A 23,126-nucleotide genomic window follows, 5' to 3' on the forward strand; every position below is an offset into this window, starting at 1 on the left:
AATAAGATGTATCTACTCAAAGCATTAAACAAGTCAGCAGCCTAGGCTTATAAAAAACACAACAAATGGTATGACTTTGGGAAGTCTTTATTTTCTCACTTTGTGCGTAAACGTAACTCAGTTGCTTACTTAGCATAATACAAATGAATCAAGAGAATAGCAACCACACCATGCACATTCAAATCAAGCTCAACCTCTGCTGTGGTACATCCAAGAGAAGAAAAATTACCTTTATCACTAGAAGCAGTTATGAATACACAAGGAAAAAAAATCTTTGTCCTTATCCCTGCCATAGGATAGCAGAAGTATAACAAAAGCTGGGATGCTTATTTTGCAGGGGAAAATGAAGTGACTTTGCATTGCTCGGTTTTGCTTTGGAAACCACCACACTGAATAAGGAAATAAGTGAAATTAGTGGCATAGGACCTATAGACAGAATTAAGCTGAATACAATTGGGGTACAGATCAGAACCATAACCAGGAAATTTGACTTATATGTATGTTAAAGGTTGTAGGGATGGAGTATTCTAAGACATTTAGGTCAGTATCTGTCACGTGTGTCCATTATATCACTATATGGAGATGAGAAGAGGACTTAACTTCATGGTCTTTGCTAGGCTTAGTGAGCAAATGCCTGGAAACCTCATATCCACTCATATAGTGAAGACAGATTATAGGTTCCAGAAATATTAAGCAACAGAACCAAAATTATAGATCATTGTACAAGAGGATACTCAGTTTCAAGCTCTGTAGCAATCCCTTGTTATCTCGTCGATTACATTCAGAATTTGAGGAAGTTACTAATCAGTACATTTAAACATCAGAACAGACAATGCAATACATAAAAACAAAGTATAACAGAAAAACTGTAGTACAAAGCTACAGAAAATTTATATTTCCGCCTGACACTATAGAGTGGAATTCAAGGAATTTTATCATCTACTCATTAGGAGAACTCTATTGTAAAATAAGTAAGAGTCTTCCTCTCAGAGCCACCTTACAAGAATATTTGGATACGTAGGTTTGTAAGATTTTACTTTACTAGCATTATTTCTCACATCTGTTTTGATGCCTTGATTTTTATACAGAAACATATTTTAAGAGAGATTAAATATCTGTAGGGTTTTAAGTCTTTATTCATGCATTTAGAGAACTTTGTTTTTCTTGGAACATCACAGCACCTGAAAGTGTCTCTTCATTGCTTTTGATACAACATTCCTAGTAAGTTTCATACCCGTTTGTTTACAAAAGTGTCTTCTTGTGCTATTTTAAGGCCGAAAAGCCTATTTTATTCCATTCTAAGACCAATAAAATAGATTTTAAGCTTTCTTTAAAAGGTGCTTTTATAATCATGATAATTCAGTCATCTTGATATTTACAGCAAGTCTTTTGAGAAGTAAAAACCACTTAATTGAAATGTAAAATGGTAAACAATTCCAAGTGATACAATAAAGGAATCCACTTATACAAAAAAATGTTACTAGAGACAAGTAATAAATAAAACAAAGCACTTGGAAAAAGTCCACTGAAAGCAGGCACAAATGTTATTTGTATCCATTTGGGCTAAATTTATTAACAAAATGGCCCCATCTAAAAACTTTGCTCTCTCTCGAGATAGGCAAACCAAATGTATACGAATTGCAGATGACTACATAATGTATTTGTAATGTGTCCATTTGGAGTGATTGCAACATTAGTGATATGAGGAAACTTTAGTCAATATCCTGTACTCTGCGACAGATCTCTGCTGTGTAGTCCGAACACTTGGCATTACCTCCCAAATCTTTTGTTAGGACCTGAGAGAGAAAAAAATAGACATTTTAATTAAAAAAATGTAATCTGAGTATTGCAGCTTCTAAATTAATTTTACATTCTGAACACAGAGTATGTGGTATTATGTATGCAAGGGAACAATGTTAACTGTCCAAGGTTCTCTGTACTGCAACAATTTTAATAGAAATGAGCTTGCAAATTGCAGCATGTACAGAAGGCAAATTCAAACAGCAAGTTTTCATCACAGTAGTAGGTTATCACATGTTAAGACTTTAGCACCATCATTATGCTGGATAGCCATCTGTCTTGGATGGTTTAGACACAACAAATCCTGCACCTTAGCAGGGGGTTAGACTAGATGACCCTTGCCGTTCCTTCTAACCCTGTGGTTCTATGATTAGTGATTTTATCTTTATTCATAATTTAGCTGGAATTACTGCCTAAACATATTTAGCTAAAACAGTTGTAAGTCCTCGGGTTTCCTAGCTGCACAGTAAAACAGCTCCCAACTATTATAACTTCATATTTCCAGGAGTTAGCTTTCTGAAGTTTTTTTGGGAGCTTAGGTTTAGGGCAAAGATGAGTAATTCTTACACAATGAAACTTCTGGAGGATTTTATTTATTTATAAATAACAACCACACAACAGCAGCATAAATATAGACGTTGAAACTTAGCATGTTAATAGTCCTTGAGGAGGCAAGGAGGCGTGGCTTCCCTCAGACGCGGATGTGGAGGGAATGCAGCAAGCCGCCTGGTGGGTGGAACCAGGAGGGCCACACCCCATACGTCGGAAGCAGAGGGGCGGGACAGGAAGAGGAAGTATAAAAAGCTAGTTTAGCAACTCAGTTGAGAAGGAACTGCTGAGAGAGACAGACACTTCTTCCTCGCTGCTGGAGTGGGATGCTAAGGAGAATTGCTGCTACTCTGAGGACGTGCACAAGCTTCCAGAGAGCCCTGCCACACCCGATGCTGAGGCGCTACTACCAAGGGTGAGAGTAGGAAGCAGCCGTGGGGAACCAGACTATTGTCTGGCAGTGGTACTGCTAGAAGCACGGTGAGCATGTTTCGGGTGGATTCCCCACTGACTCTGGGCTGGGATGTGGTGCAGCTGGGCAGACCCGCGTCTTCCTACCCCTGGGGCGGGCAGTACTCCCTCTCCTTAAGCCAGGAGGCCGGCGCTCCTCAGGCTCGCCCCTGTCTGAGCCCCATAGACTGCTTCGTGCTACAGCTCTGTCTGACTGCAGGCCAGAGCCCAGACTGCTTGTGGCCCTGTCCTGCTTGAAGGCTGTGGCCTACTGAGTACCACTAATTCCCCCTTTCCTTATTTTTGAGAGTACTCTAGCAGACCAGACTGCATGGAGGCGTGGTCTTCCTCAGAGGCAGACTCGGAGGGATGGCCAAGCCAACTTACAAGGAGCAAGATCTATAATTGGGGAGGGGAAGAATGCAAAAAGTTAAATGATGGGAAAAGCTGCTGAATAGGTACAATGGACATATGTTCAAATTTTTAGTCTTACTACTCTTGTGATGGCAAAATATGGGATAATAGCATTATCTGGCCCCTTTGATAAGGCATGATAATGGGGCAATTTGCATGATAGAGACTAATGTCTCAGACATACAGCAAGATCTTAAGAGTGTGTATGGAAGGACATGCAGGCATAAGAGATGACAATTTATAATTTGTGTTTTGTCTTTTGTCATTTTCACTATACAATTTTTAAATGAAAGATGAGTTCTCTGCATTGTGAGCAGAGATATCCATCACATAGTGAGCCAGTAGCAAACTAATACTTGGTCTGTCAACCATTGTGTTACTGATCTACAGATAAAGGACTTCCACTCCAGACAGTATATCTGGAGCTTTTCTGAAGCACTTCGTATTTACTTGTAATTTAAATTGGAGTTTTAAGTGTCTATGTACAGTATGGCAGCCACCACAAATAGGTCAGTTATAAAATGAAAAGATGTTCATTTTATCTTGTTCAATATTTGCATAAAAATCCACTTATGAGGAATTGCAAAGCACCCTCCCATGCTCCTGGACCAAAGAATTTCACCAGTGTGGCTAAGTAATGTTCCTTTTTTAAAGCACAATTTTAAAAAGATGAAAGCCAAGATGGCAGTGAAGAGAGTTGGTAAGGCTCAACTTCTGGAAACATGAATTCAAATTTTACTCAAGTTACAAGTGAAAATCTGTTTGGTGGCCTCCAAATCTTAGATACTAACTGCATAAGAGAAACCATGCATACAACTGAGCAAAATCTAGCTTGTGTGTCCAATTCTGGCCTCGTTTACACCCATGTAACCCTAACAAGTCAGAGTCTGTCCCAACATGAGGGTGGAGACACACTCAGGGGGTGCTAGTGCTCTTTTCAGAGAGCTGAATCTACAAGTCCCCCAGCATTTCCCAAGGCAGTGTGCCCACTCCTGCTGAGACAGTGAGCCTCTGCATCCTCCTCATAATCTGCAGGTTAGGCTTTGGTGTTCTATATTAATTATTGTAGAGGTATGAAAAGTGATAAGGTCAATACTTTGTCTGTAAACCCTGAGAATACCTTTCTAGCTTTAATTGTTTCAAAACATGCAGTCTCGATTTTTGTGGCATATTCGTGCAGTCCCATGTGACGCAGCATCATCACAGCACTCAGAAGAAGGGCAGTTGGATTTGCTAAATCTTTTCCTGCAATGTCTGGTGCTGTTCCATGAACCTACAGATAAAAATGAAATTATCTATATTATGAAGTCAATATATCAAGCATCTAGTGTCTGTTTTGTTATCTAAAGTAATTTAGACAACTGAAAAATTAATCTAAGTTAAATTTGAAATAACTTACTATATTAATTCTTTTGAACAAAGCGTATTCATCCAATAAGTATACAAAACCATAATAGTTTAAGGTGGGGGTGGGGAAAGAGTTTCAAAGATCAAGAAAGGGGAATTAATTCTGGTTTCCAATTCCCAGTGCAAGCAAATGAGAATTGGACACCGAACTCCTCTGTACTTTTCAAAGTCTTTCCCCTAAAAATCCAGAGGACATGGATATCCTAAAAGATGATGTCCCTGACAACTAAAAATTATTCAAGATCCTTTCTAAAATAGGTTAATAAATATTACAATTACTGTGAAACTCTTAAATTTGAAATCTTCGTTTAAAACACCGCACTGACTGCGTTATTTCCTTGACTGTTAAAAGCCAATTGAAATAACTAATCATTTTAAAAGTAACATTTCCTTTTATGCAGAATTTAAGTAAGCTTCACAATTAAAGCAGTCAGACATTTTGCAGAGAATGTATTTCAGTAATGGCTACAGGATATCTTGTAGCTTTAGCTTTCTAGGCAAAGTTAGTTATTAAAATTTCCTCTTGCAAAAGAGATCTTACAGATTCAAAGATTGCGATTCCATTAGCTCCAATGTTTCCGCTTGGTGTTACTCCAAGGCCCCCAATCAATCCAGCACACAAGTCACTGGAAGAAAAAATTCTTCATATAAGTTACAAAGGTACAACCTCCTACCAAAAAGGTATAAAGAGATTATTGTAATAGTTTATTCCATATTAATAAAACAAAATTTAGCTGCCAACACAGCCAGCGGTTAATGTGTTTAACCCTGTGGCAAAAAGAACATGTAATAAGTTAGCTATACTACAGCAGCGTGTTTGAAGATGAGCAGGACTACTAGACCAACAAAAACAGTTTAATGAGAAAAATGACAGGGGAACTTCAAATTCCAGGATCGAGCTTACCAAAATCATAGGGCAAGGTGGAAAATACTATAAATTTGCATACAGCAGAAGAAAGTTTGGACAGCCAATCAGCACAATAAAAAAGGTACCCAAACCCCCTCCATGATACCAATACAAATAAAAAAAAAAAAAAAATCAGAGAAATATCAGTTGAGGGGTTTTATGTAATTATTTGGAGGTCCTTCAATGTATAATCCAACATTTTCCCCAAGAAATTACAGATATTTCCTATAAGAGCTGCCTATAACGAGGCCAGAACTTTGCTCACAAGAAATCTGAATTACTAACAACTATTATGCAAAACTGAAGGAAACAGGTGTTAAGTGACACAAGATTGCTTTGCTACTTCATTACCGAACAGCCTACATGATCTGTGAAAGAATTAAAGAAAGCAACACAAAAAATCTGACTTTAGCGGGATTACCTCCAAGATCAATATGAGCAAGGACTAAGCCAACAAGTGCCCATAAAACACCTTCCTGAAAGGGGAAGACATTAAACAAGCATCATCAAATGTTGATATTTAGAAAACTATTCAAAACCCACTTTTATACCAATGCCTACAAGAAATCAGCCACCCAATAAGTGCTGAACAAACAGGAAGTGGGGAATGCATCCGATGAAGCAAGCTGTAGCTCACAAAAGCTTACGCTCAAATAAATTTGTTAGTCTCTAAGGTGCCACAAGTACTCCTTTTCTTTTTGCGGATACAGACTAACATGGCTGCTACTCTAAAACCAGTCTATATAACCGTTTTTTAAATTTAAAATAAAGGGAATAGCTTTGCTTGTATTTTGTATCCCCCTCCTCCATCCTTTGTTTGTCACTTTGGCCATTACACACTTCAAGGTAGGGAATGTCATCCAATATCTGTTCAGAGAGTAGAACATTTTGGGCAGTATGTCATAAGGCACTTTCAAAAAGCCATAGGAGCAGAGAGGCAGTTTACAGGGAAGGGAGTGTGTTGGGGCCACCTAACTTTATGAAGAAACTCTCCTTTATCAAAGCTGAGCACAAATGTAAAATGTTTTAAGGAACTGTCATTAGAACTCAAATTGGCGGGGAAATCTATACTAGGTAAAAAGAACATAAGCAACAATGTGGAGGAGAATCAAACTAGGAATCCAGCTAAACATCAGGAAAATAAGCGGAGCTATCAGGCAGAACTTTCAACAGCAACTACAGAGAAAACACTACCAGCTGTTAAAGCACATAGTTAGTTTGAGCTCTATATTTTGTTCAACCAGAAGGTGATTAGGGAATACAGTAGCAAAGGAAGAATGGTGTTCTTCTGGGTACCAAAAGGAGAGCTGCTTGTTGAGCTAAGTGGTCTTTTCCCTATTATCTGTACAGAATGTGAAAGATGATTCTACAATGAATTAGTTCACAATGGTATTTATACCAGATTTACTCAACTGCAACAGCCAAAAGCCACTTCGTCATTGCAGGGGGACGCCAAGAGCCACAAAAAGAATTAAACCTATTTAAAATGCAAAAATGCCTGTAACAAACATTGTAAATTAAGGAATTCATTCATCTACACAGCTAAAGCAAAACTACAGTCAGAGCAGTACTAGGATCCATGGAGGGACCCTTAGTTTAAAACCTGATACCAATTCCGAGAAATCGGGCTACTGCCACCTGTGTGGGTATTTCTGTTCTTCCTGAGGCAACAGCCACCCAACAATCAAGACATCATGGCCCACAACCACAACGGTATATAGGCTTCTGACTTCCATTGATTTCAATGGAAGTTAGAAGCCTAAACACCTGTGTTAATCTGAGCCCATGAGACTCCTTTCTTAACCTTTTAGAAGAGAACCAATACAAGGCTATGAAGCCACATGCAACTCAAATAGCAACAATCTGAGAAATCCCTGCAATCCTAGGATTTTATCTCCATGTATTTTACATAAACACATTGTTTTTAAAATAATTTTCATTTATTTATCTTATCTAATGATTGGTAAGGAGTTTAAAATCCTCCATTCAGTGTTTTGCACTTTACTGTATGTCAGTTGTAGTATAGAAAATCTGTAGTTCTAAAGTGCATGCACATGAGTACATATTCCACCCACAACTGGAAGCAAGCTATTCTGTGCTAAACCTCTCTCTTTTCCAAGGCTTTTGGGGTGGGAGTGTGCACTGCGGGCTGTAACTGGAGTGGGTTTCCTCCCTCTCCACCACCTTCCTGGTTTTGGGGTGACTGCAGTTATTTGTTTGTATTAGGATCACATATTAAAAATACATTCTAACATCCAGAACCGTAGAAAGGTACTCTTTTAAAGTTTGGCCTGAATCAAAATAAGAAACAACATTTTAGGATTTCCTGGATGATACAAGAGAAGCAAGGACCAAATTCTTAGTTATATGCACACACATTTAAGACTCCAGATTAAAGACACTAGTTTTTGCTATGTGATTAGAACAGCATCAAATTCAATTAAGTAAATGTTTTATGGCAAATGGGTCTGGCAGTTGACTTCACAAGTCAAATTAGTTGTTTTGACGGCAGAGTGCTACTGACAATATTCTTCAAAAACAAAGTTGTCTGAGAAACAGTAACTGAAGGTACCTTAGTAAGTATTTTACAGATGTTCATTTCACACACATCCTTCCATTTTTATATCTGAATCACATTTACATGGTATATGGACAAACACCATCCCTTCTGATGCCATGAAGCACAGCCTCATCATACAGCTCCCTCGATACTAAGATATTCTGTGTTTGGTTCTCAATTGCGGCTTTTTTTTTTCTAGGATTGAGAATCTGAAAGGGTTATGTTTTAACCTTCTGGATGCTGAAAACAGACACCCACTTGCCTAACATTTAATCTGAATGGTAATCTTGAAAGTGATGGTATTTTAAGGGTTAAATTATAACCAGCTCACTTCTGCTTACCTCAGGATGTCACCGTACAGGTTTGGCATAACAAGCACATCAAACTGTGATGGATCCTGTACCATCTAGGAAGAAAACTGTTTTAATTTTAAGGTCATGTTTTATAACTATAAAAAGCTGGATATAATAGATTAGGTACTCACATTCAGACACACAGTATCAAGGTACATTTCATTAAATTTAATATCTTTATAGTTTTCTGCAGCTTCCCTGCATTTTCTCAGAAAAAGCCCATCGGACATTCGCCTGCAATTAGACAAAGAGAAGAATCTTACAGAGCATGGCTGAGTAAACAAGTTTTAAAAAGCAACTGCATCAAGGTAAGTATGGATGCACTTCTGGAAACAAATAAATAGAAAAATATAGGCCAGATTCTCACTGGAGATACACTGGGGAACCCAAAGGTGGCTTTTCACCTCCTGGTTTGTGGGATCAGCCAAGAGCTGATTCAACTGTTGGAGCAAATTAGGGCAATTTCTAATTTGGGCTGGCCTGTAATGGCCCCGCAGGGGCAGGAAATTGCCAGAGAGAAGTATGTTTGACCATGGCCCACTCCTGCATCCAACACTCCCCCAATGTGCATGTATGAAAAGGATGGCGCAGAATTGGCTCTGCCAGCCTTAGACCACTTGGGGATTCCCCTCACAAGGGGGGGGAATTCCCAGCTGCCTGGTTAAAGCAGCTATAAGGCTGTTTTATGTCATGACAAACCAGCCTCACCAGAAGCCAAGATCTGGCCCTAAAAGTCTAATTTAGCAATAGAGCAAAAAATTACTTCATACATTAACTTTTCTGATTTCATTGCATTAAAAACCTTCTTACAATTTACCATATGTTCAGAGCAAAGTCTTTGTCCTTATCTTTGGACAGCAAAGGTTTGTTTTATTTTAATATATACGTCGAACTTCTCAATGCTTACTTTACAGAATGAGAGCTAGGTTGTCAGAACCCACAAAACTGATCTGAACTGACACCTCAGTGAGTTAAACTGCACTTGTCAATTGCATTAAAGACAGAAGTGAGACTGACAAAGTAAACCAGAAATCAGATCTGGAAAAGTACATCCTCCCAACAAGCACATTTTGTACTATGCAAGTGTTTTTTGACCAGAACACTTTAATATCTATCTATGGTATGCACTACTAAGACCAACAAAAGTGACACCTTTGTAATTAAAGCCTGAGTATATAAAAACAGGCAAAGAAGTGTCATGCAATTCCATACATACTGTGGCTCAATTCTGAGGCTTATTGTGAAGTGCTTTGAAATCCTTGGGTGAAAGTCACAGTCTACAACATTGTAGTTGTGCCACTGTAGCCCAGATGCTTCCTATGGAAGGGGTTTTTCCATTGCAGTAGGTAATCCACCTCTCCAAGAGGTGGTAGCTACGACAATGGAAGAATTCTGCTGTGAACTTAACCATGTCCTCTACTGGGGGTTAGGCTGGCCTAACTACGTTGCACAGGGTGAAATTTTTCACAGCCGCGAGCAACATAGCTAGGTTGATCTAATTTTTAAGTGTAGACCAGGCCTATATGTGCAAGTTTCACTTTTAGTGTTTTTTATTCTTAAGTTTACTATTAAAATAGGTAAGAGTACAGAGAGAAGGAGCATACTAACTTGTCAGTGATTTGAGTATGTAACTAATGCAGTCCCACCAACACTGGGTCAATTTTCCCCATGTTGCTTATGGTTTTCCCCACTAGCATTAATGGGTGTTACACATCAGAGGGAGATTTCACAAGTTACTTTGCATCTTGAAAACCGCAAAATCCATAGTTTTTAAATCCATTCGTAAGAGTTTGTTACTTTATGATGTCAACATACATAATGTTTGCTTTGTGCACTGCAGTAACATAGCTTCTATGATTGTTTCTGGCGTACTCGAAAGCAAATTCAGCAATACGTTTGCTTGCTTCTTCTGTGATGAGTTTGATACTCTGTACAACACCATCAACAATCTGAAAAACAGACAGTTATCACAAGTTAAAACTTAAGCTGATTTATAAAGCAGGAGTTGATAGTGTGGAGATTTGGAACAGCATCATATAATTCTGATGGGCAAGTATCTGAAAAGCACTGTACACAAGGCATTTCACATTAAAAATTCTGAATCAGAGTTAATTTAAAAAAAAAACAAATTTCCTAATTTTGACATACAAGTTTGCAATTTGCAGAGAAGAGAAAACCCTGCCAGAAAATTAACTGTTTCCCAATAACATACCACATGCTCAATTCCACTGTATTCTCCTTCTGTGTTCTCTCGAATTGTGACAATATTTACATCTGTGTAAGGTGTTTTGTATCCTTCAATCGAGACACAGGGACGAATATTTGCATAAAGATCAAAGGTTTTACGCAACAGCAGATTCATCGAAGGGTGCCCAGCAGCTATGGGTGTTTTTAAAGGTCCTATAATATACAACAGGAATGAGTGAGAGAAAAGCACCAATTTAGAGTTTAAATTCACTACAACCATCCGGGAGATAGGTCTAGGCACAGTCTCATGGGAGACCTGGGTTCCCTTGTTAGGGTCTTGTGTTGACTAGAGCTGAAAGGGTGAAGAACTCTCCCTGTAGACCATTAAAGAGTGAAGTTATTCTACTGTTTAAGAGCCAATTTGTGACCCCTCTATTCATGTTGAGTAGCAATTAACACCACAAGCATTCTCACTGAATTCAATAGGACTACTTGGGGAGTAAGGTGTTACTCAATGAGAATAAGAAGGAATCACATTCTGGCTACGAAGTATTCCAGCAGCAGGGGAACCGGTTTGTGCTGTTTTAGATATGGGCTCCAGTTCAGGGTTCTATTAATAATAATATTCCCATCTCTAATAGTCCTCCTAGTGAACCCATGAAAAGTCTGACACTAAAGACTGAAGAGGTGGGCAAGGTAACATCTTTTAGTGGACCAACTTTTGGTGGGGAGAGAGACAAGCTTTCGGGCCTCCACAGAGCTCTGACTGACATGTGGCATGCGCCTTCGTTTGGGCTTTCACAAAATGTCACCCTGTAAGGGGGGGGTATACCTCCACTGAGACTAAAAGCATTAATTAAGCCCTCTTTGGTTAATGTACCTGCAGGGTGGGTCAGGTTCAATGAAAGATGAGTCCCAGATGGGAAAGAGCTGAATGGTTAATAAAAAGAGGAAGACCAGAACAGAAGAGGGCTACAGGGCAGAACTTAGAAATCCGTCTCGGAGATATAGAGAGGTCTGATGGGCCAGGGAAGGACTTCAGGGCAGTAGAGGGAAGAGGAGACCTGGGGGAACAGATGGTCTTGGGATCCTCTCCTAAGAACATCTGGTAAAGGACAAGGAGAGACATGGTGCAGCCACTAGGGTGGAGCAACTCTGATAAAAAGGCAGGGACTAGATTTCCCAGAACAGACCCCTGGGAGGCATTTAACTGGGGAATGGAGTACAGGGAAAACTGAATAAAAAGGTCAAGCTCGAGGGGGACAAAAGTTGGCTTACATCTATTTTTTCAGTTGAGATTTGTTGGGGGACTCCAAGCGAGGGACCCCTATGAGCCATGGCCCTAAAAAAAGGTGCACCTTGCAAGGTCATGGAGCTTAGGGAGATGGAAAAGGTGTGGCACCTGAGACAAATACAGGTACCAAGGGGCCCAGGAAGGGGCTGTTGACAGGTTGAGGTAGAAAGAAACCCAGGGAGGTGGCAGGTCAGAACTGACAGACCTTGCCTGCTCACTAAACAGTCCCTGAGCTGGAACCCAAAGGTGTATGAGGACCTGGGTTCCCCTGCCAGCTGCAAGGGAAGGTGGTGTCAAGCCCCCTTAAGGGAATATGGACTTTTGAAACCCTGAGATGAGCGTAAGGACCTCAGGGCCCAGAGCTGGGGGGAGAAAGACCTGATGGAAGGACACTGGACTTTTGTTTGTTGGACTGTTCCTCTGGAAGGTGCACTATAAGTGACCTGGTCACAGGACTAAGTCATGAGAAGCGGCAGACCACTCGAGTTGGAGCAGCTGTTGGCAGGGGGCACCAGAGGAAGAAAGCCTGGTACACTATGCCCAGTCACGAAGGGTAATGCCACCAGTGAGTCAACCCTTCAACACACCCCAATTGCTATATTCATTCACTGAAATGCAATGCCATTTATGAAATGGTGTGGATAGGTCTCACACAGGGAAACTCCAAGGATACTTACCTACACACTGGCTGATTCTGGCTAGGAATGTCCACTCATTAAATGAGAAAGCTACACTAAAAGTTGAAATAAAGGTCATGCTTTGAAGTTTCATATGACTACTGTCATGCAGTTTGTACCCTAGAATTAGCCATTCTAGTACGGTGTAGAGTACTTTGTCTTTTACATCGCCACACATACTTCCAAGAACACCCCCCCCACACACACACACAATACAAGCAACAGTTGCTTTTAATAGCTCAACATTAACCTCTGCAGTACCTTTCAGTCCCATCTTGTTTTTATCCATGGATTCTTTGGCATCTAGAGGAATCATCCACCTTCCTCCTGGTCCCTGGATAGCTGTAACATTTCTCTCTTCCCACTGAATAGGAACCTAAACACATTTGTTCCACATTATCTTCTGAATTAGGAATTTTGTAAGCGTGTGTGTGCATATAATTACTTTGGGAGGTTTCAGCAAAATCCCTTTGGATTTGATTTTGCTCAAACCTCCCAAAGTAATTTATCTCAGAGCTGACAAGCATAGGATATTTCAGCCCACAGAGAACTGTTTATTACCTCCTGTTTTCACATGCCTAACTCTTTAAAGGAGAATGTAACTAACTACTAAGGCACTATGAGATGCCTACTATAATATTTTTCCAGACTTATATCATTAGAACTACTTGCACCATGCTATCTACACTTTCAAGCTTGTGGTTTCCGTATGGTGATCTATCTCATGTTATTTTCAAGAAATACAAAATGAATTTTAAAAGACTTTTAAAATTCAACTTTGTAATTAGGAGCTCTTGTTGATCCTGTTTAACAGACAGGAACAGATTTGACTGGGCTGCATGCCGAAATAGAATGCTGTGAATGTTCCAGTCAGTCCCACTCATCACCAGTGTCTTAATTTTTCATTTACCTAGGGAATCTCCCTGTTACGAAAGGTTGCCACATGTTATTTTTTTTCAGGAACGAGTGTAAGAGAAGAACAATATAACTGTATTCTATGCTCCTTAAATAACCACCATCTTTGAAACTGAACAAATTAGAGAATTTCCAGTAAATGTTAACATGCTTTTTTTTAATCTTGAATGAGTTGATTTCCTATCAGGAGTAATCCAAACTAAACATTCCCTTTCCATCTCTCTCAGGTGTTAAATACAACAGTGATAAGTCTATTCCCTGCCTCTCAAAACTGAACTATGCATGAGCTCTTTAATATAAAGTTATACCCCCTATAATTAAAAGTAGTTAATCTAAGCCAACTGTGGAAAAAGCTATCTTGTAGTGGGAAGAAGAATTTTAAGGATAAACTCCTTTTTGGTACCAATGATGGGAAACCATTTTAACTTACCAAGGTTATTTCAGAAGAGGTACATTTTGATTTTGTATGCATCTTCTCTTAAATTCTGAGTAAGTTCTCTGCATATGTACTATATCAATCTTTGGACATGTTAGGTTTCCATATTGCAAAGGTAAATAGTTTTAAAGTAGGGCTGTCAAGCAATTAAAAAAATTAATCGCAATTAATCGCTCTGTTAATAATAGAATACCATTTATTTAAAGATTTTTGGATGTTTTCTACATTTTCAAATATTTATTTCAATTACAACACAGAATACAAAGTGTACAGAGCTCACTTTATTTTTGATTACAAATATTTGTACTGTAAAAAACAAATTGTATTTTTCAATTCACCTCATACAAATACTGTAGTGCAGTCTCTTTATCATGAAAGTTGAACTTACAAATGTAAAATTATGTACAAAAAAACCCCTGCATTCAAAAATAAAACACTGTAAAACTTTAGCGCCTGCAAGTCCAATCAGTCCTACTTCTTGTTCAGCCAATTGCTCAAACAGGTGTGTTTACATTTGCAGAAGATAATGCTGCCTGCTTCTTGTTTACAATGTTACCTGAAAGTGAGAACAGGTGTTTACATGGCACTGTTGTACCTAGTGTCGCAAGATATTTACATGCTATATGCACTAAAGATTCATATGTGCCTTCATGCTTCAACCACCATTTCTGGGGGACATGCGTCCATGTTGATGACTGGTTCTGCTTGATAACCATTCAAAGGAGTGTAGACCAATGCATGTTCATTTTCATAACCATGAGTCAGATGCCACCAGCAGAACGTTTATTTTGTTTTTTGGTGGTTTGGGTTCTGTAGTTTCCACATCAGAGTGTTGCTCTTTTAAGACTTCAGAAAGCATGCTCCACACCACATCCCTCTCAGATTTTGGAAGGCACTTCAGATTCTTAAATCTTGGGTTGAGTGCTGTAGCTATCTTTAGAAATTTTACATTGGTATCTTCTTTGCATTTTGTCAAATTTGCAGTGAAATTGTTCTTAAAACGAACATGTGCTGGGTCATCATCCAAGACTGCTATAACATGAAATATATGGCAGAATGTGGGTAAATCAGAGCAGGAGACATACAATTCTCTCTCAAGGAGTTCAGTCACAAGTTTAATTAATGCATTTTATTTTATTTTTTTTAAAACAAGTGTCATCAGCATGGAAGCATGCCCTCTGGAACAATGGCCAAAGCATGAAGAGGCATATGATTCTTTAGCACATCTGGCACATAAATATCTTGCAATATCAGCTACAACAGTGCCATGCAAATGCCTGTTCTCACTTTCAGGTGGCATTGTAATTAAGTGGGCAGCATTATCTCTTGTAAATGTAAACAAACTTCTCTCTCTTAGCAATTGGCTGAACAAGGAGTAGGACTGAGTGGACTTGTAGGCCCTGAAGTTTTACATTGTTTTGTTTTTGAGTGCAGTTATGTAACAAACCTACATTTGTAAGTTGCACTTTCATGATAAAGAAATTGCACAACAATACGTGTATGAGATGAATTGAAAAATACTATTTCTTTATTTTTACAGTGCAAATATTTGTAATAAATATAAAGTGAGCACTGTATACTTTGTATTCTGTGTTGTAATTGAAATAGATATTTGAAAATGTAGAAAAACATCCAAGATATGTAATAAATTTCAGTTGGTATTCTATTGTTTTAACAGTGTGATTAATCGCGATTAATTTTTTTAATCACAGTTAATTTTTTTGAGTTAATCGCATGACTTAACTGCAATTAATTGATAGCCCTAGTTTAAAGCAAGAGTGGATTAATTTCAGATACATTGCTAAGAACAAGCCAATGTTTTTAATGTACATTTTTCTTTTACTTGTATCCACAAATCAAAGTGGACAAAAAAACACCTTTCGATCAGTTGCTACATATTTACTCAATTAGATAATTATTTCACACAAAATACTGTAGCTTAAATTTCTAAGAATTAAAAACACAGTATTTGCTGTGAGCTTCCCATTCCTTTGCCCAAGAAGTACAGGCTCTGTCCTGATACTGCAACCCTAACCACTCCATTATGTTATATACAGAGCTTCAGTATTTTTTCTTTTTCTGGCTAGCGATACAACCCAGACACTTGACAATTCGGTGAAAAATTCCAAAGTGGAACCCCCACAAACTTAAACAGAAGTCACAAGTAAAATCCCTATGCAAACACTCACTTCAAGTTGTAATGTACATGACTAACAAGGCAAATGAATTGCTTACTTTAGCAGCATCAAAAATCTTCATAACAGCAGCAGAAATCTCCGGTCCTATGCCATCTCCTGGGATTAAAGTTACTGTCTGTACCTATGCAAGAAGTCAGATAGTAGACCTCAGGAACATTGCATTCATCAGAGCATTTACAAGTGTTTTGGTGAAAATCAAGCTAGTTGCTAGAACAGAAAACAATCAATCAATTCCCAAAGTCACTTTAAAGAAGGCACTGCACTAAAGAGGAGTGCAAGCAGGAAGTCTGTTTCCCAGACAAACAGCTTGCATAGTGTTCCAAAGAATCCACCTGGTGCCTCAGTCTTTCTGAAATACAGAAGAAGTGGCTAACCTAATTGAAAAGCAGCCTTGCTATTCACATTCCTCCCCAGTACAATACAGGTATTTATTTCTTCCTGGCACTTTGTACAGGACACAGCATTATCCAGTTAAGTCATGTATACTAGGACCTATCCTACACTACAACAGGCTCCAGTCATGCTAACTTATTCCTAGAGAAGATTTTGTTTGAAGGTTATTTTCTTAATTTTGTGAAGTCCAACATTCATTTTAAAAAAGCTTCACTTATTTGGCTAACTTATTTTTAGCAAAATGAAGTTATTTTTCCACCACAACTTCTGCTGAGTTTCCCCAGCACTTTGTTTCTGATGTCATCCCTGAAGCAGAGGAAACTGACTGCACAGCTTGGACTCATCAGGTGTCTAGGGAAGTACATGATCAAACTTGGTTTAAAGATCTAAGAACTGCTACTCCAGGTTTACTTTTACTATTCATTTTGAATCTTAGAAATAGGCGTTTAGTTTTCAGACCAACATCCATAGGAGTCTTTTAATATCAATAAAAGCAGCCCCAGATACAATGTTATCTGAAAAAGCCCTGATTAGGATCACTGTGAAAACACAAAAGATGTTTCACAATTGGCCACACAAGATACAAAATATACATTGAAATGCTGAGTATCTGAATTTCTTTTGAATGAAACAGTCATTAAGGTTATCTATAAAGAAAAGAAAAAGTGGAGATTCAGAGAAAGGAAACAAACTAATGGGGATGTGGGGACTGCTATTTATAAGGCTCATCAGAAATGTTAAATACATAATTATTTGAATGTCTTCAAGAATTGCCATGTCCTCTGACACTTAGGCTGACTGCTCAGCTGTTATGCTTGTGTTTTCTTTCTCCCCCACTGATATAACTGGTTACATAGCAATGTGTGGCTATAGTACACTCAAAAGTAGGATGTAAGATCCTGCATTAAGTCTGAAATGCTAACTCTAGTGTACCTGGAGCCTGAGGTGCAACACCCATTCTTAATTATTTCACTAATATACAAGCCATGGGCAACTTCTTGGTTTCTCTTTTTCCCAAATGTTTTATAACTCACAGTGCAGAGCTATAATGATAGCATTAAAAGCCATTCTCTCCTGAAATGCACACCACCCATAAAAGAGTAGGCGTAGCCTTGATACATACATCAGTCAGAGCATTCTTCAAAACCCTCTTTAAATGAGGCTTCAAGAGCATGCTTGTGTGCATTTTGTACTTACACACAGAGGGTAAGAAACCCAAATATAAACAAATCACTTACAAAAACAAGCTCAAGAGAAAAATCACACAATCATATTGTAAGCTAAAATGAAGCATTACAGAGGGACTTCAAAAGGACAGGTGTCTAGATATTCTAAAAGCAGCAGTTTTAAAATGTCAGTGTTAATACTGGTATAAAAGTGTTTACAGAATTCTTTAAAGACTTCATAGGTATAGATTTGAATAAAGCTACAAGACATTTGCTAAACAGCAAGTAAGTCTACTGCTTATAGAAAAGTTTGCAAAATAAAAAGATGCTTAGAAGCTTCTCAACAACATTGCCATTGAAGTTTCTGTAGCAGTTTCAGATGGGTTGATTTCTAAGCCATCACTATCCTATTAATGTGACCCAATTATGTGATTTTTCCATGCAATTGCTATAATTTTTCATAAGCGGTTATTCAAATTATTTGTCTAAGAATATATGATTCTTTTGAATGTGAAATTGTCAAAAGATATTGGTGCTAAAGTTAGTCAATAGAAATCCAACATGGCATAAGAGCATATGGCCATTGTACTTGCAGCTTATCTTTAAAAGTGTGTGGACAGGTAATATAGCAACCCTATCTTATTCAGTAAGTTGCCCTGTACTTTTATTGAGAAACTTCTCAAAAGAAAAAAAAATACTATTATACTCACAGCACTACTAAAACATCTGGTCACCTGTTTTTGGTTTTTGAAAACTCCCAGCAACCGAGATACCTGTAAAAACAAAGGTTTCAGAGGAACAGCCGTGTTAGTCTGTATTCGCAAAAAGAAAAGGAGTACTTGTGGCACCTTAGAGACTAACCAATTTATTTGAGCATGAGCTTTCGTGAGCTACAGCTCACTTCATCAGATGTTTACCGTGGAAACTGCAGCAGACTTTATATACACACAGAGAATATTCTCTGTGTGTATATAAAGTCTGCTGCAGTTTCCACGGTAAACATCTGATGAAGTGAGCTGTAGCTCACGAAAGCTCATGCTCAAATAAATTGGTTAGTCTCTAAGGTGCCACAAGTACTCCTTTTCTTTTTGTAAAAACAAAGTTATTTCAGAGTGGTAGCCATGTTAGTCTGTATCAGTAAAAACAACGAGGAGTCCTTGTGGTACCTTAGAGACTAACAAATGTATCTGGGCATAAGCTTTCGTGGGCTATAACCCACTTCATCAGATGCATGGAGTGGAAAATACAGTAAGCAGGGATAAATATACAGCACATAAAACTGCAGAACTGGAATTAATTTGCAAACTTGACACCATCAAATTAAGCCTGAATAAAGACGGGGAGTGGCTGGGTCACTACAAAAAATAATTTTCCCTCTGTTGATATTCACACCTTGTCAACTGTTGGGAACAAGCCACATCTACCCTCATTGAATTCCCCTAATTAGCACTGACCCCCCCACTTGGTAAGGCAACTTCCATCTTTTCATGTGCTGTATATTTATCCCTGCTTATTGTATTTTCCACTCCATACATCTGATGAAGTGGGTTATAGCCCACAAAAGCGTATGCCCAAATAAATGTGTTAGTCCCTAAATGCCACAAGAACTCCTCGTTGTTTTTAAAGATATTTTAGTGTGTGAACAGAAAGCAAGACAATATTAATTTCTAATACTGCAGCAGGTTTGCATTTTATAGTACACTTATTTCAGGTCACATTTTATACTAGGAATATCTTTGCTAACATTAGTTGTCATACAGTTAGTATATAAATATTTTCTTCAGATGACCAAAACTTTCAGTTTGCAAACATTTTAATTATTCTGTCTTGTACTTTCAAGAGTTTTAAATGTACACTCTGCTACCAACAAATATTTCTTCCATTCTTTATGAATTTTGACAATGAGCTTGTAATATATTGACTGATATGTTAGGAAAAGAGTAAATTCCACCACAAACACTATGTGGATTTTGAAGTCTAAAATAAGAGAACTTTGGAGTCTCCGTTAAATATTTGTCCTTGTGTCCAGTAAGTGGTGAGAAAGAAATATTTTATTATAGGAACAAAAATTTGTAGAGGCACAGTCCATGAAAGCCATGGAAATGAAGGGAACACACTCAGATATTACACTTTAAAATTATTGCATCTTTGGGTCCAGTTATATGGCTAATGGTTGACTAACTTTTTTACGTTTATGGCTGTATTACCCAATAGCTCCAGTTAAGTACCAAGACCCCATTGTGCTAGGTACTGTGCACACACAGAATAAAAAGATGATCCCTGCCCCAAAGAGACAACAGATGGATACAGACAGGAAAGTACAAGGACACAATAAGACAAGAAGCTGAACATGGAGAGCTGATATAAAGCTGCACAGAAACTTACAGCAAATTTGTGACAAACAGAACAAGTCATGAAATATGAAAACACTGTCTTTACAAGTATTGAAAATTTACCCCAAGGATTTTGCTGCAAGATTTGATTAGTAGCAGCTTTCATGGCACTTAAATACCTGGGATAGGATTTTCAAAAGCACTCAGCATTGGTCTTACTACCATTGAAGCCCATGGCAGATTTACCTTCTGTAAATACCACTCTTGGCATTTTCATATCTGGATTGCATTCATGAATATGGTGGCATTTTAACTACTAGTCTGTTTTAAATGTGGTGATATTACTAGTAAAGTACCTGATGCAATGATATTTAGACAATTCTTAAAAAGGGTGTATACTAAAGAGATGCTTTTAGTTTGAAAACCAACTAGTTTATTATAACCCATTCTACCATATACAGTAAAAAGTTGTATATGGGCAGACTAAACTATAGATACATCATGTCATACTGAAGTAAGTACCAGTTGGAAGGGCTGGATAAAGGACAGTCGGACACATTTCACCTGAAACTTACTATTGTAACCTCCCACCATAGGTCTTTGACACTTATGCGGAGTTGGCATGAACATAACTGTACGACAAGGAGGACAGAGTGTAGGCAAGATGATTAGAAATTATGTAGTTCTCATCTAGGATATTGTAATGAATGCTGTAGAAAAGTTAATTACAGCTAAGATTCATTCTGACCTGTAACTGAACATGAAACGTACAATGTCATAACAGCAAGCGCTGCATATCATAACAAGCTACACACTTGACAGAGAAGCAGACACAACAGAAAAGGTGAACTGGCTTAGCTACATAAACACCTGGGGGTCTTCATGGCATAGTTCTTGCCTGTGGTACCAAGGGATAACTCTGGAGACAAGTGAAAATTATAGACAGGGGACTGTATTACAGACTGCTAGTGTAGTATAGTGGTTGGAACAGGGGACTGGGAATCAGACCTGTGTTTACTGGAAGTTATGAGCTTGATATAGGATTCAAACATTGAAATTCTATAGCCTGTGTTATGTAGGGCCTTTGACTAGATGATCAGATTACTCTGTTATGGCCTTAATTAGGTTTCAATGAATCAAAACTGTTTTTGTCCAAATTAGTAAAAATTTAACAGAGGGCTCAAAGAGGTTGAATTTTTCAATGATTTGGCATATGCTATGTCGAGTGCAGGTCTGAAAGTAAAAGTTTATTGTTCGCTGGAAAATACTGAAAAGTATTGTTCACTATGTTGTGGACAGTAAGTGGATGCTATTAAGTATAGGCTAGGCATCTTTCAAGCAGAGCAGAAGAATTTTATTCTTGTTTATCCAACACAATTGACCATGTCTGTGGAACAGCTTCCAGAATAACTACCATTTTCAAAAAACAAAGTGTTGGTGGACACGAGTGCAGAGGACTGCTAGTTAGAATATAAATACAAAGTATTAAGAAGCTTGTTTTTTCCAGACTCCAGAATGAAAGAGATACCATTAATTCATTGTGAAAGTGATCCTATCATTAGGATCCATTTTTAGTCTAACTATAAAATATTAAATAAAAGGAGTATATGGGAGCAAGTTGTTAGTAGCTTATTCAAAAACACAAGTAACAGTAAATGCATTCAAAAATGCACATTACTGAGCTTCAGGAAAAGTTAATTATCTCCTGTTTTATTGCTAAAATATGAGGGACAGCAGGGGTAAGGTGAACTCTATTTGCATTGCTGCTAGTTTGAAGAATAAGGATTTTACTGCTCTGTTATGTGCAAACACCAATGTATGCACATTTACAAGAAATAATCAGAATGTGCAATTTTCCTAGGTACAGGAGCCCTCAAAACATTTAACCTTGGTAAGAACCAAGTGTGTGTCCATGGACAACACCACCATGCTCAAGAAACCCCACACAATCCAAGTGTGGCAGCCTCTCAGAAAACCATTAGCTAATGGACACAAAGAGTACAGAATAGGACCTTGGCATGTAGTAGATAAAGAATGGAAAATACTAATGTCAGCAGTAACTTGAGAACAAATGTCTTACAAATGTAAGTACTGTAAGATACAAACAGGAGGCGAAAGGAAAGCAAGTCCAGCTCAACAGGAAAGTAAGAATGTTCTTCCCAGTGCTAAAATAATTATGAAATTACAATAAGTTGGATATTTTAAGATCTGCAGTTGTGGGGAAGCAAGCAGCCGGGGTAGTTGCCTGGCTCCCTCTGTCCTCAGGGGGAGGCGTTACAGGACAGGAAGGAAAGGTCACCACTGTCCTAGCTCCCTCCATCCAGAGGAGCGGCGAGGGGATTCAAAGGCACTAAACAGGGTCTGCCTAGACTGAACCAAGGGCAGTGGCATTTGACTCCTCAGAACCGTGCACCCCACTGAGCAGCCAGGCCCGTTTCCCCCTCCCATCCGCCGGGCCTGCGGCTTCCCAGCTCCCTGCACCGGGGAGTCAAGGGCACGAGCAGGCCTGGGGCCCGGTTCCCCCAACTGCGGACACCTGGGGGCAGCGGGCGGAGGAGCAGCGCAGCGCGGGCACTGGGCCGCGCCCCCCGACTCCCGGACAAGGCCCCCCGCGCCCGGCAGCAGCCAGGGGAGCATCGGGACGCAATAGGGCGGGGGTCCCTCCCCGGGATCCCAGCCCCCACGGGGGGGAAGGGCCAGACCCCGGCAAGGGCAAGCACAGGGGACCCGCTTACCGTGGGCATCCATGCGGTGGCGGCCATGGCGACTCCTACTCCGTTCTCCGGCTGCGCTGACAGACCCGGCCCCTCTCACGCTCGCTCCCGCAGCCAGGGGCCAGAACCGGCACGCGCAATAGCACCGCCCCCGCCCCGGAGGACACGCCCACCAGCCGCCACTTGACCCGCCCCGCGCAACTCCGCCCGCCTAAAGCGAGGCTGTCAGTCAGACAATGGATGATGCTCGGGGAGGGCTAGTGACGCTGCCTGCGGCCTCTCCGGCCAACGCCTCTCGCAGAGCCGGGGGAGGTTGGGTGTTCCCGCCGTTCCTGCGCACCCGGGCCTCAGCCGCCGCAGTACAAAGAAATAA

At 39.3% G+C, this 23,126-nt stretch overlaps 1 protein-coding gene across 2 annotated transcripts; it reads right to left on the minus strand.

Annotated features, from left to right (window-relative positions):
• Positions 1-71: 71 nt before the first annotated feature.
• On the minus strand, positions 72-22,924 carry IDH3A (isocitrate dehydrogenase (NAD(+)) 3 catalytic subunit alpha). 2 transcript variants are annotated; one of them, XM_048866494.2, is made up of 11 exons: positions 22,775-22,924; positions 18,441-18,479; positions 16,185-16,268; positions 12,860-12,974; positions 10,653-10,840; positions 10,256-10,389; positions 8,572-8,674; positions 8,429-8,493; positions 5,162-5,246; positions 4,334-4,486; positions 72-1,796 (listed from the first exon to the last, which is right to left on the minus strand). In XM_048866494.2, exons 1-11 carry the CDS (start codon positions 22,799-22,801, stop codon positions 1,713-1,715), a joined length of 1,077 nt encoding a protein of 358 aa, XP_048722451.1. In that variant the 5' UTR covers positions 22,802-22,924; the 3' UTR covers positions 72-1,712. The 2 variants fall into 2 exon arrangements, with proteins under 2 accessions (XP_048722451.1, XP_048722450.1); XM_048866493.2 differs by having other exon boundaries at positions 18,417-18,479; positions 22,775-22,923.
• Between the last annotated feature and the right edge of the window lie 202 nt (positions 22,925-23,126).

This window comes from Caretta caretta, chromosome 10, assembly GCF_965140235.1.
Source record: "Caretta caretta isolate rCarCar2 chromosome 10, rCarCar1.hap1, whole genome shotgun sequence".
Taxonomy (NCBI): Eukaryota; Metazoa; Chordata; order Testudines; family Cheloniidae; genus Caretta; species Caretta caretta.

What these genes read in the sequence shown, in the direction of transcription:
- IDH3A (XM_048866493.2), bottom strand. Translation starts at nt 22,801, where the DNA reads ATGGCCGCCACCGCATGGATGCCCACG. An exon ending in AGATTTTTGATGCTGCTAAA is followed by an intron (nt 12,975 to 16,184) that starts GTAAGCAATTCA and finishes AAATGTGTTTAG; the next exon opens with GTTCCTATTCAGTGGGAAGA. An exon ending in AAACAATTAAAGCTAGAAAG is followed by an intron (nt 1,797 to 4,333) that starts GTATTCTCAGGG and finishes TTTCTCTCTCAG; the next exon opens with GTCCTAACAAAAGATTTGGG.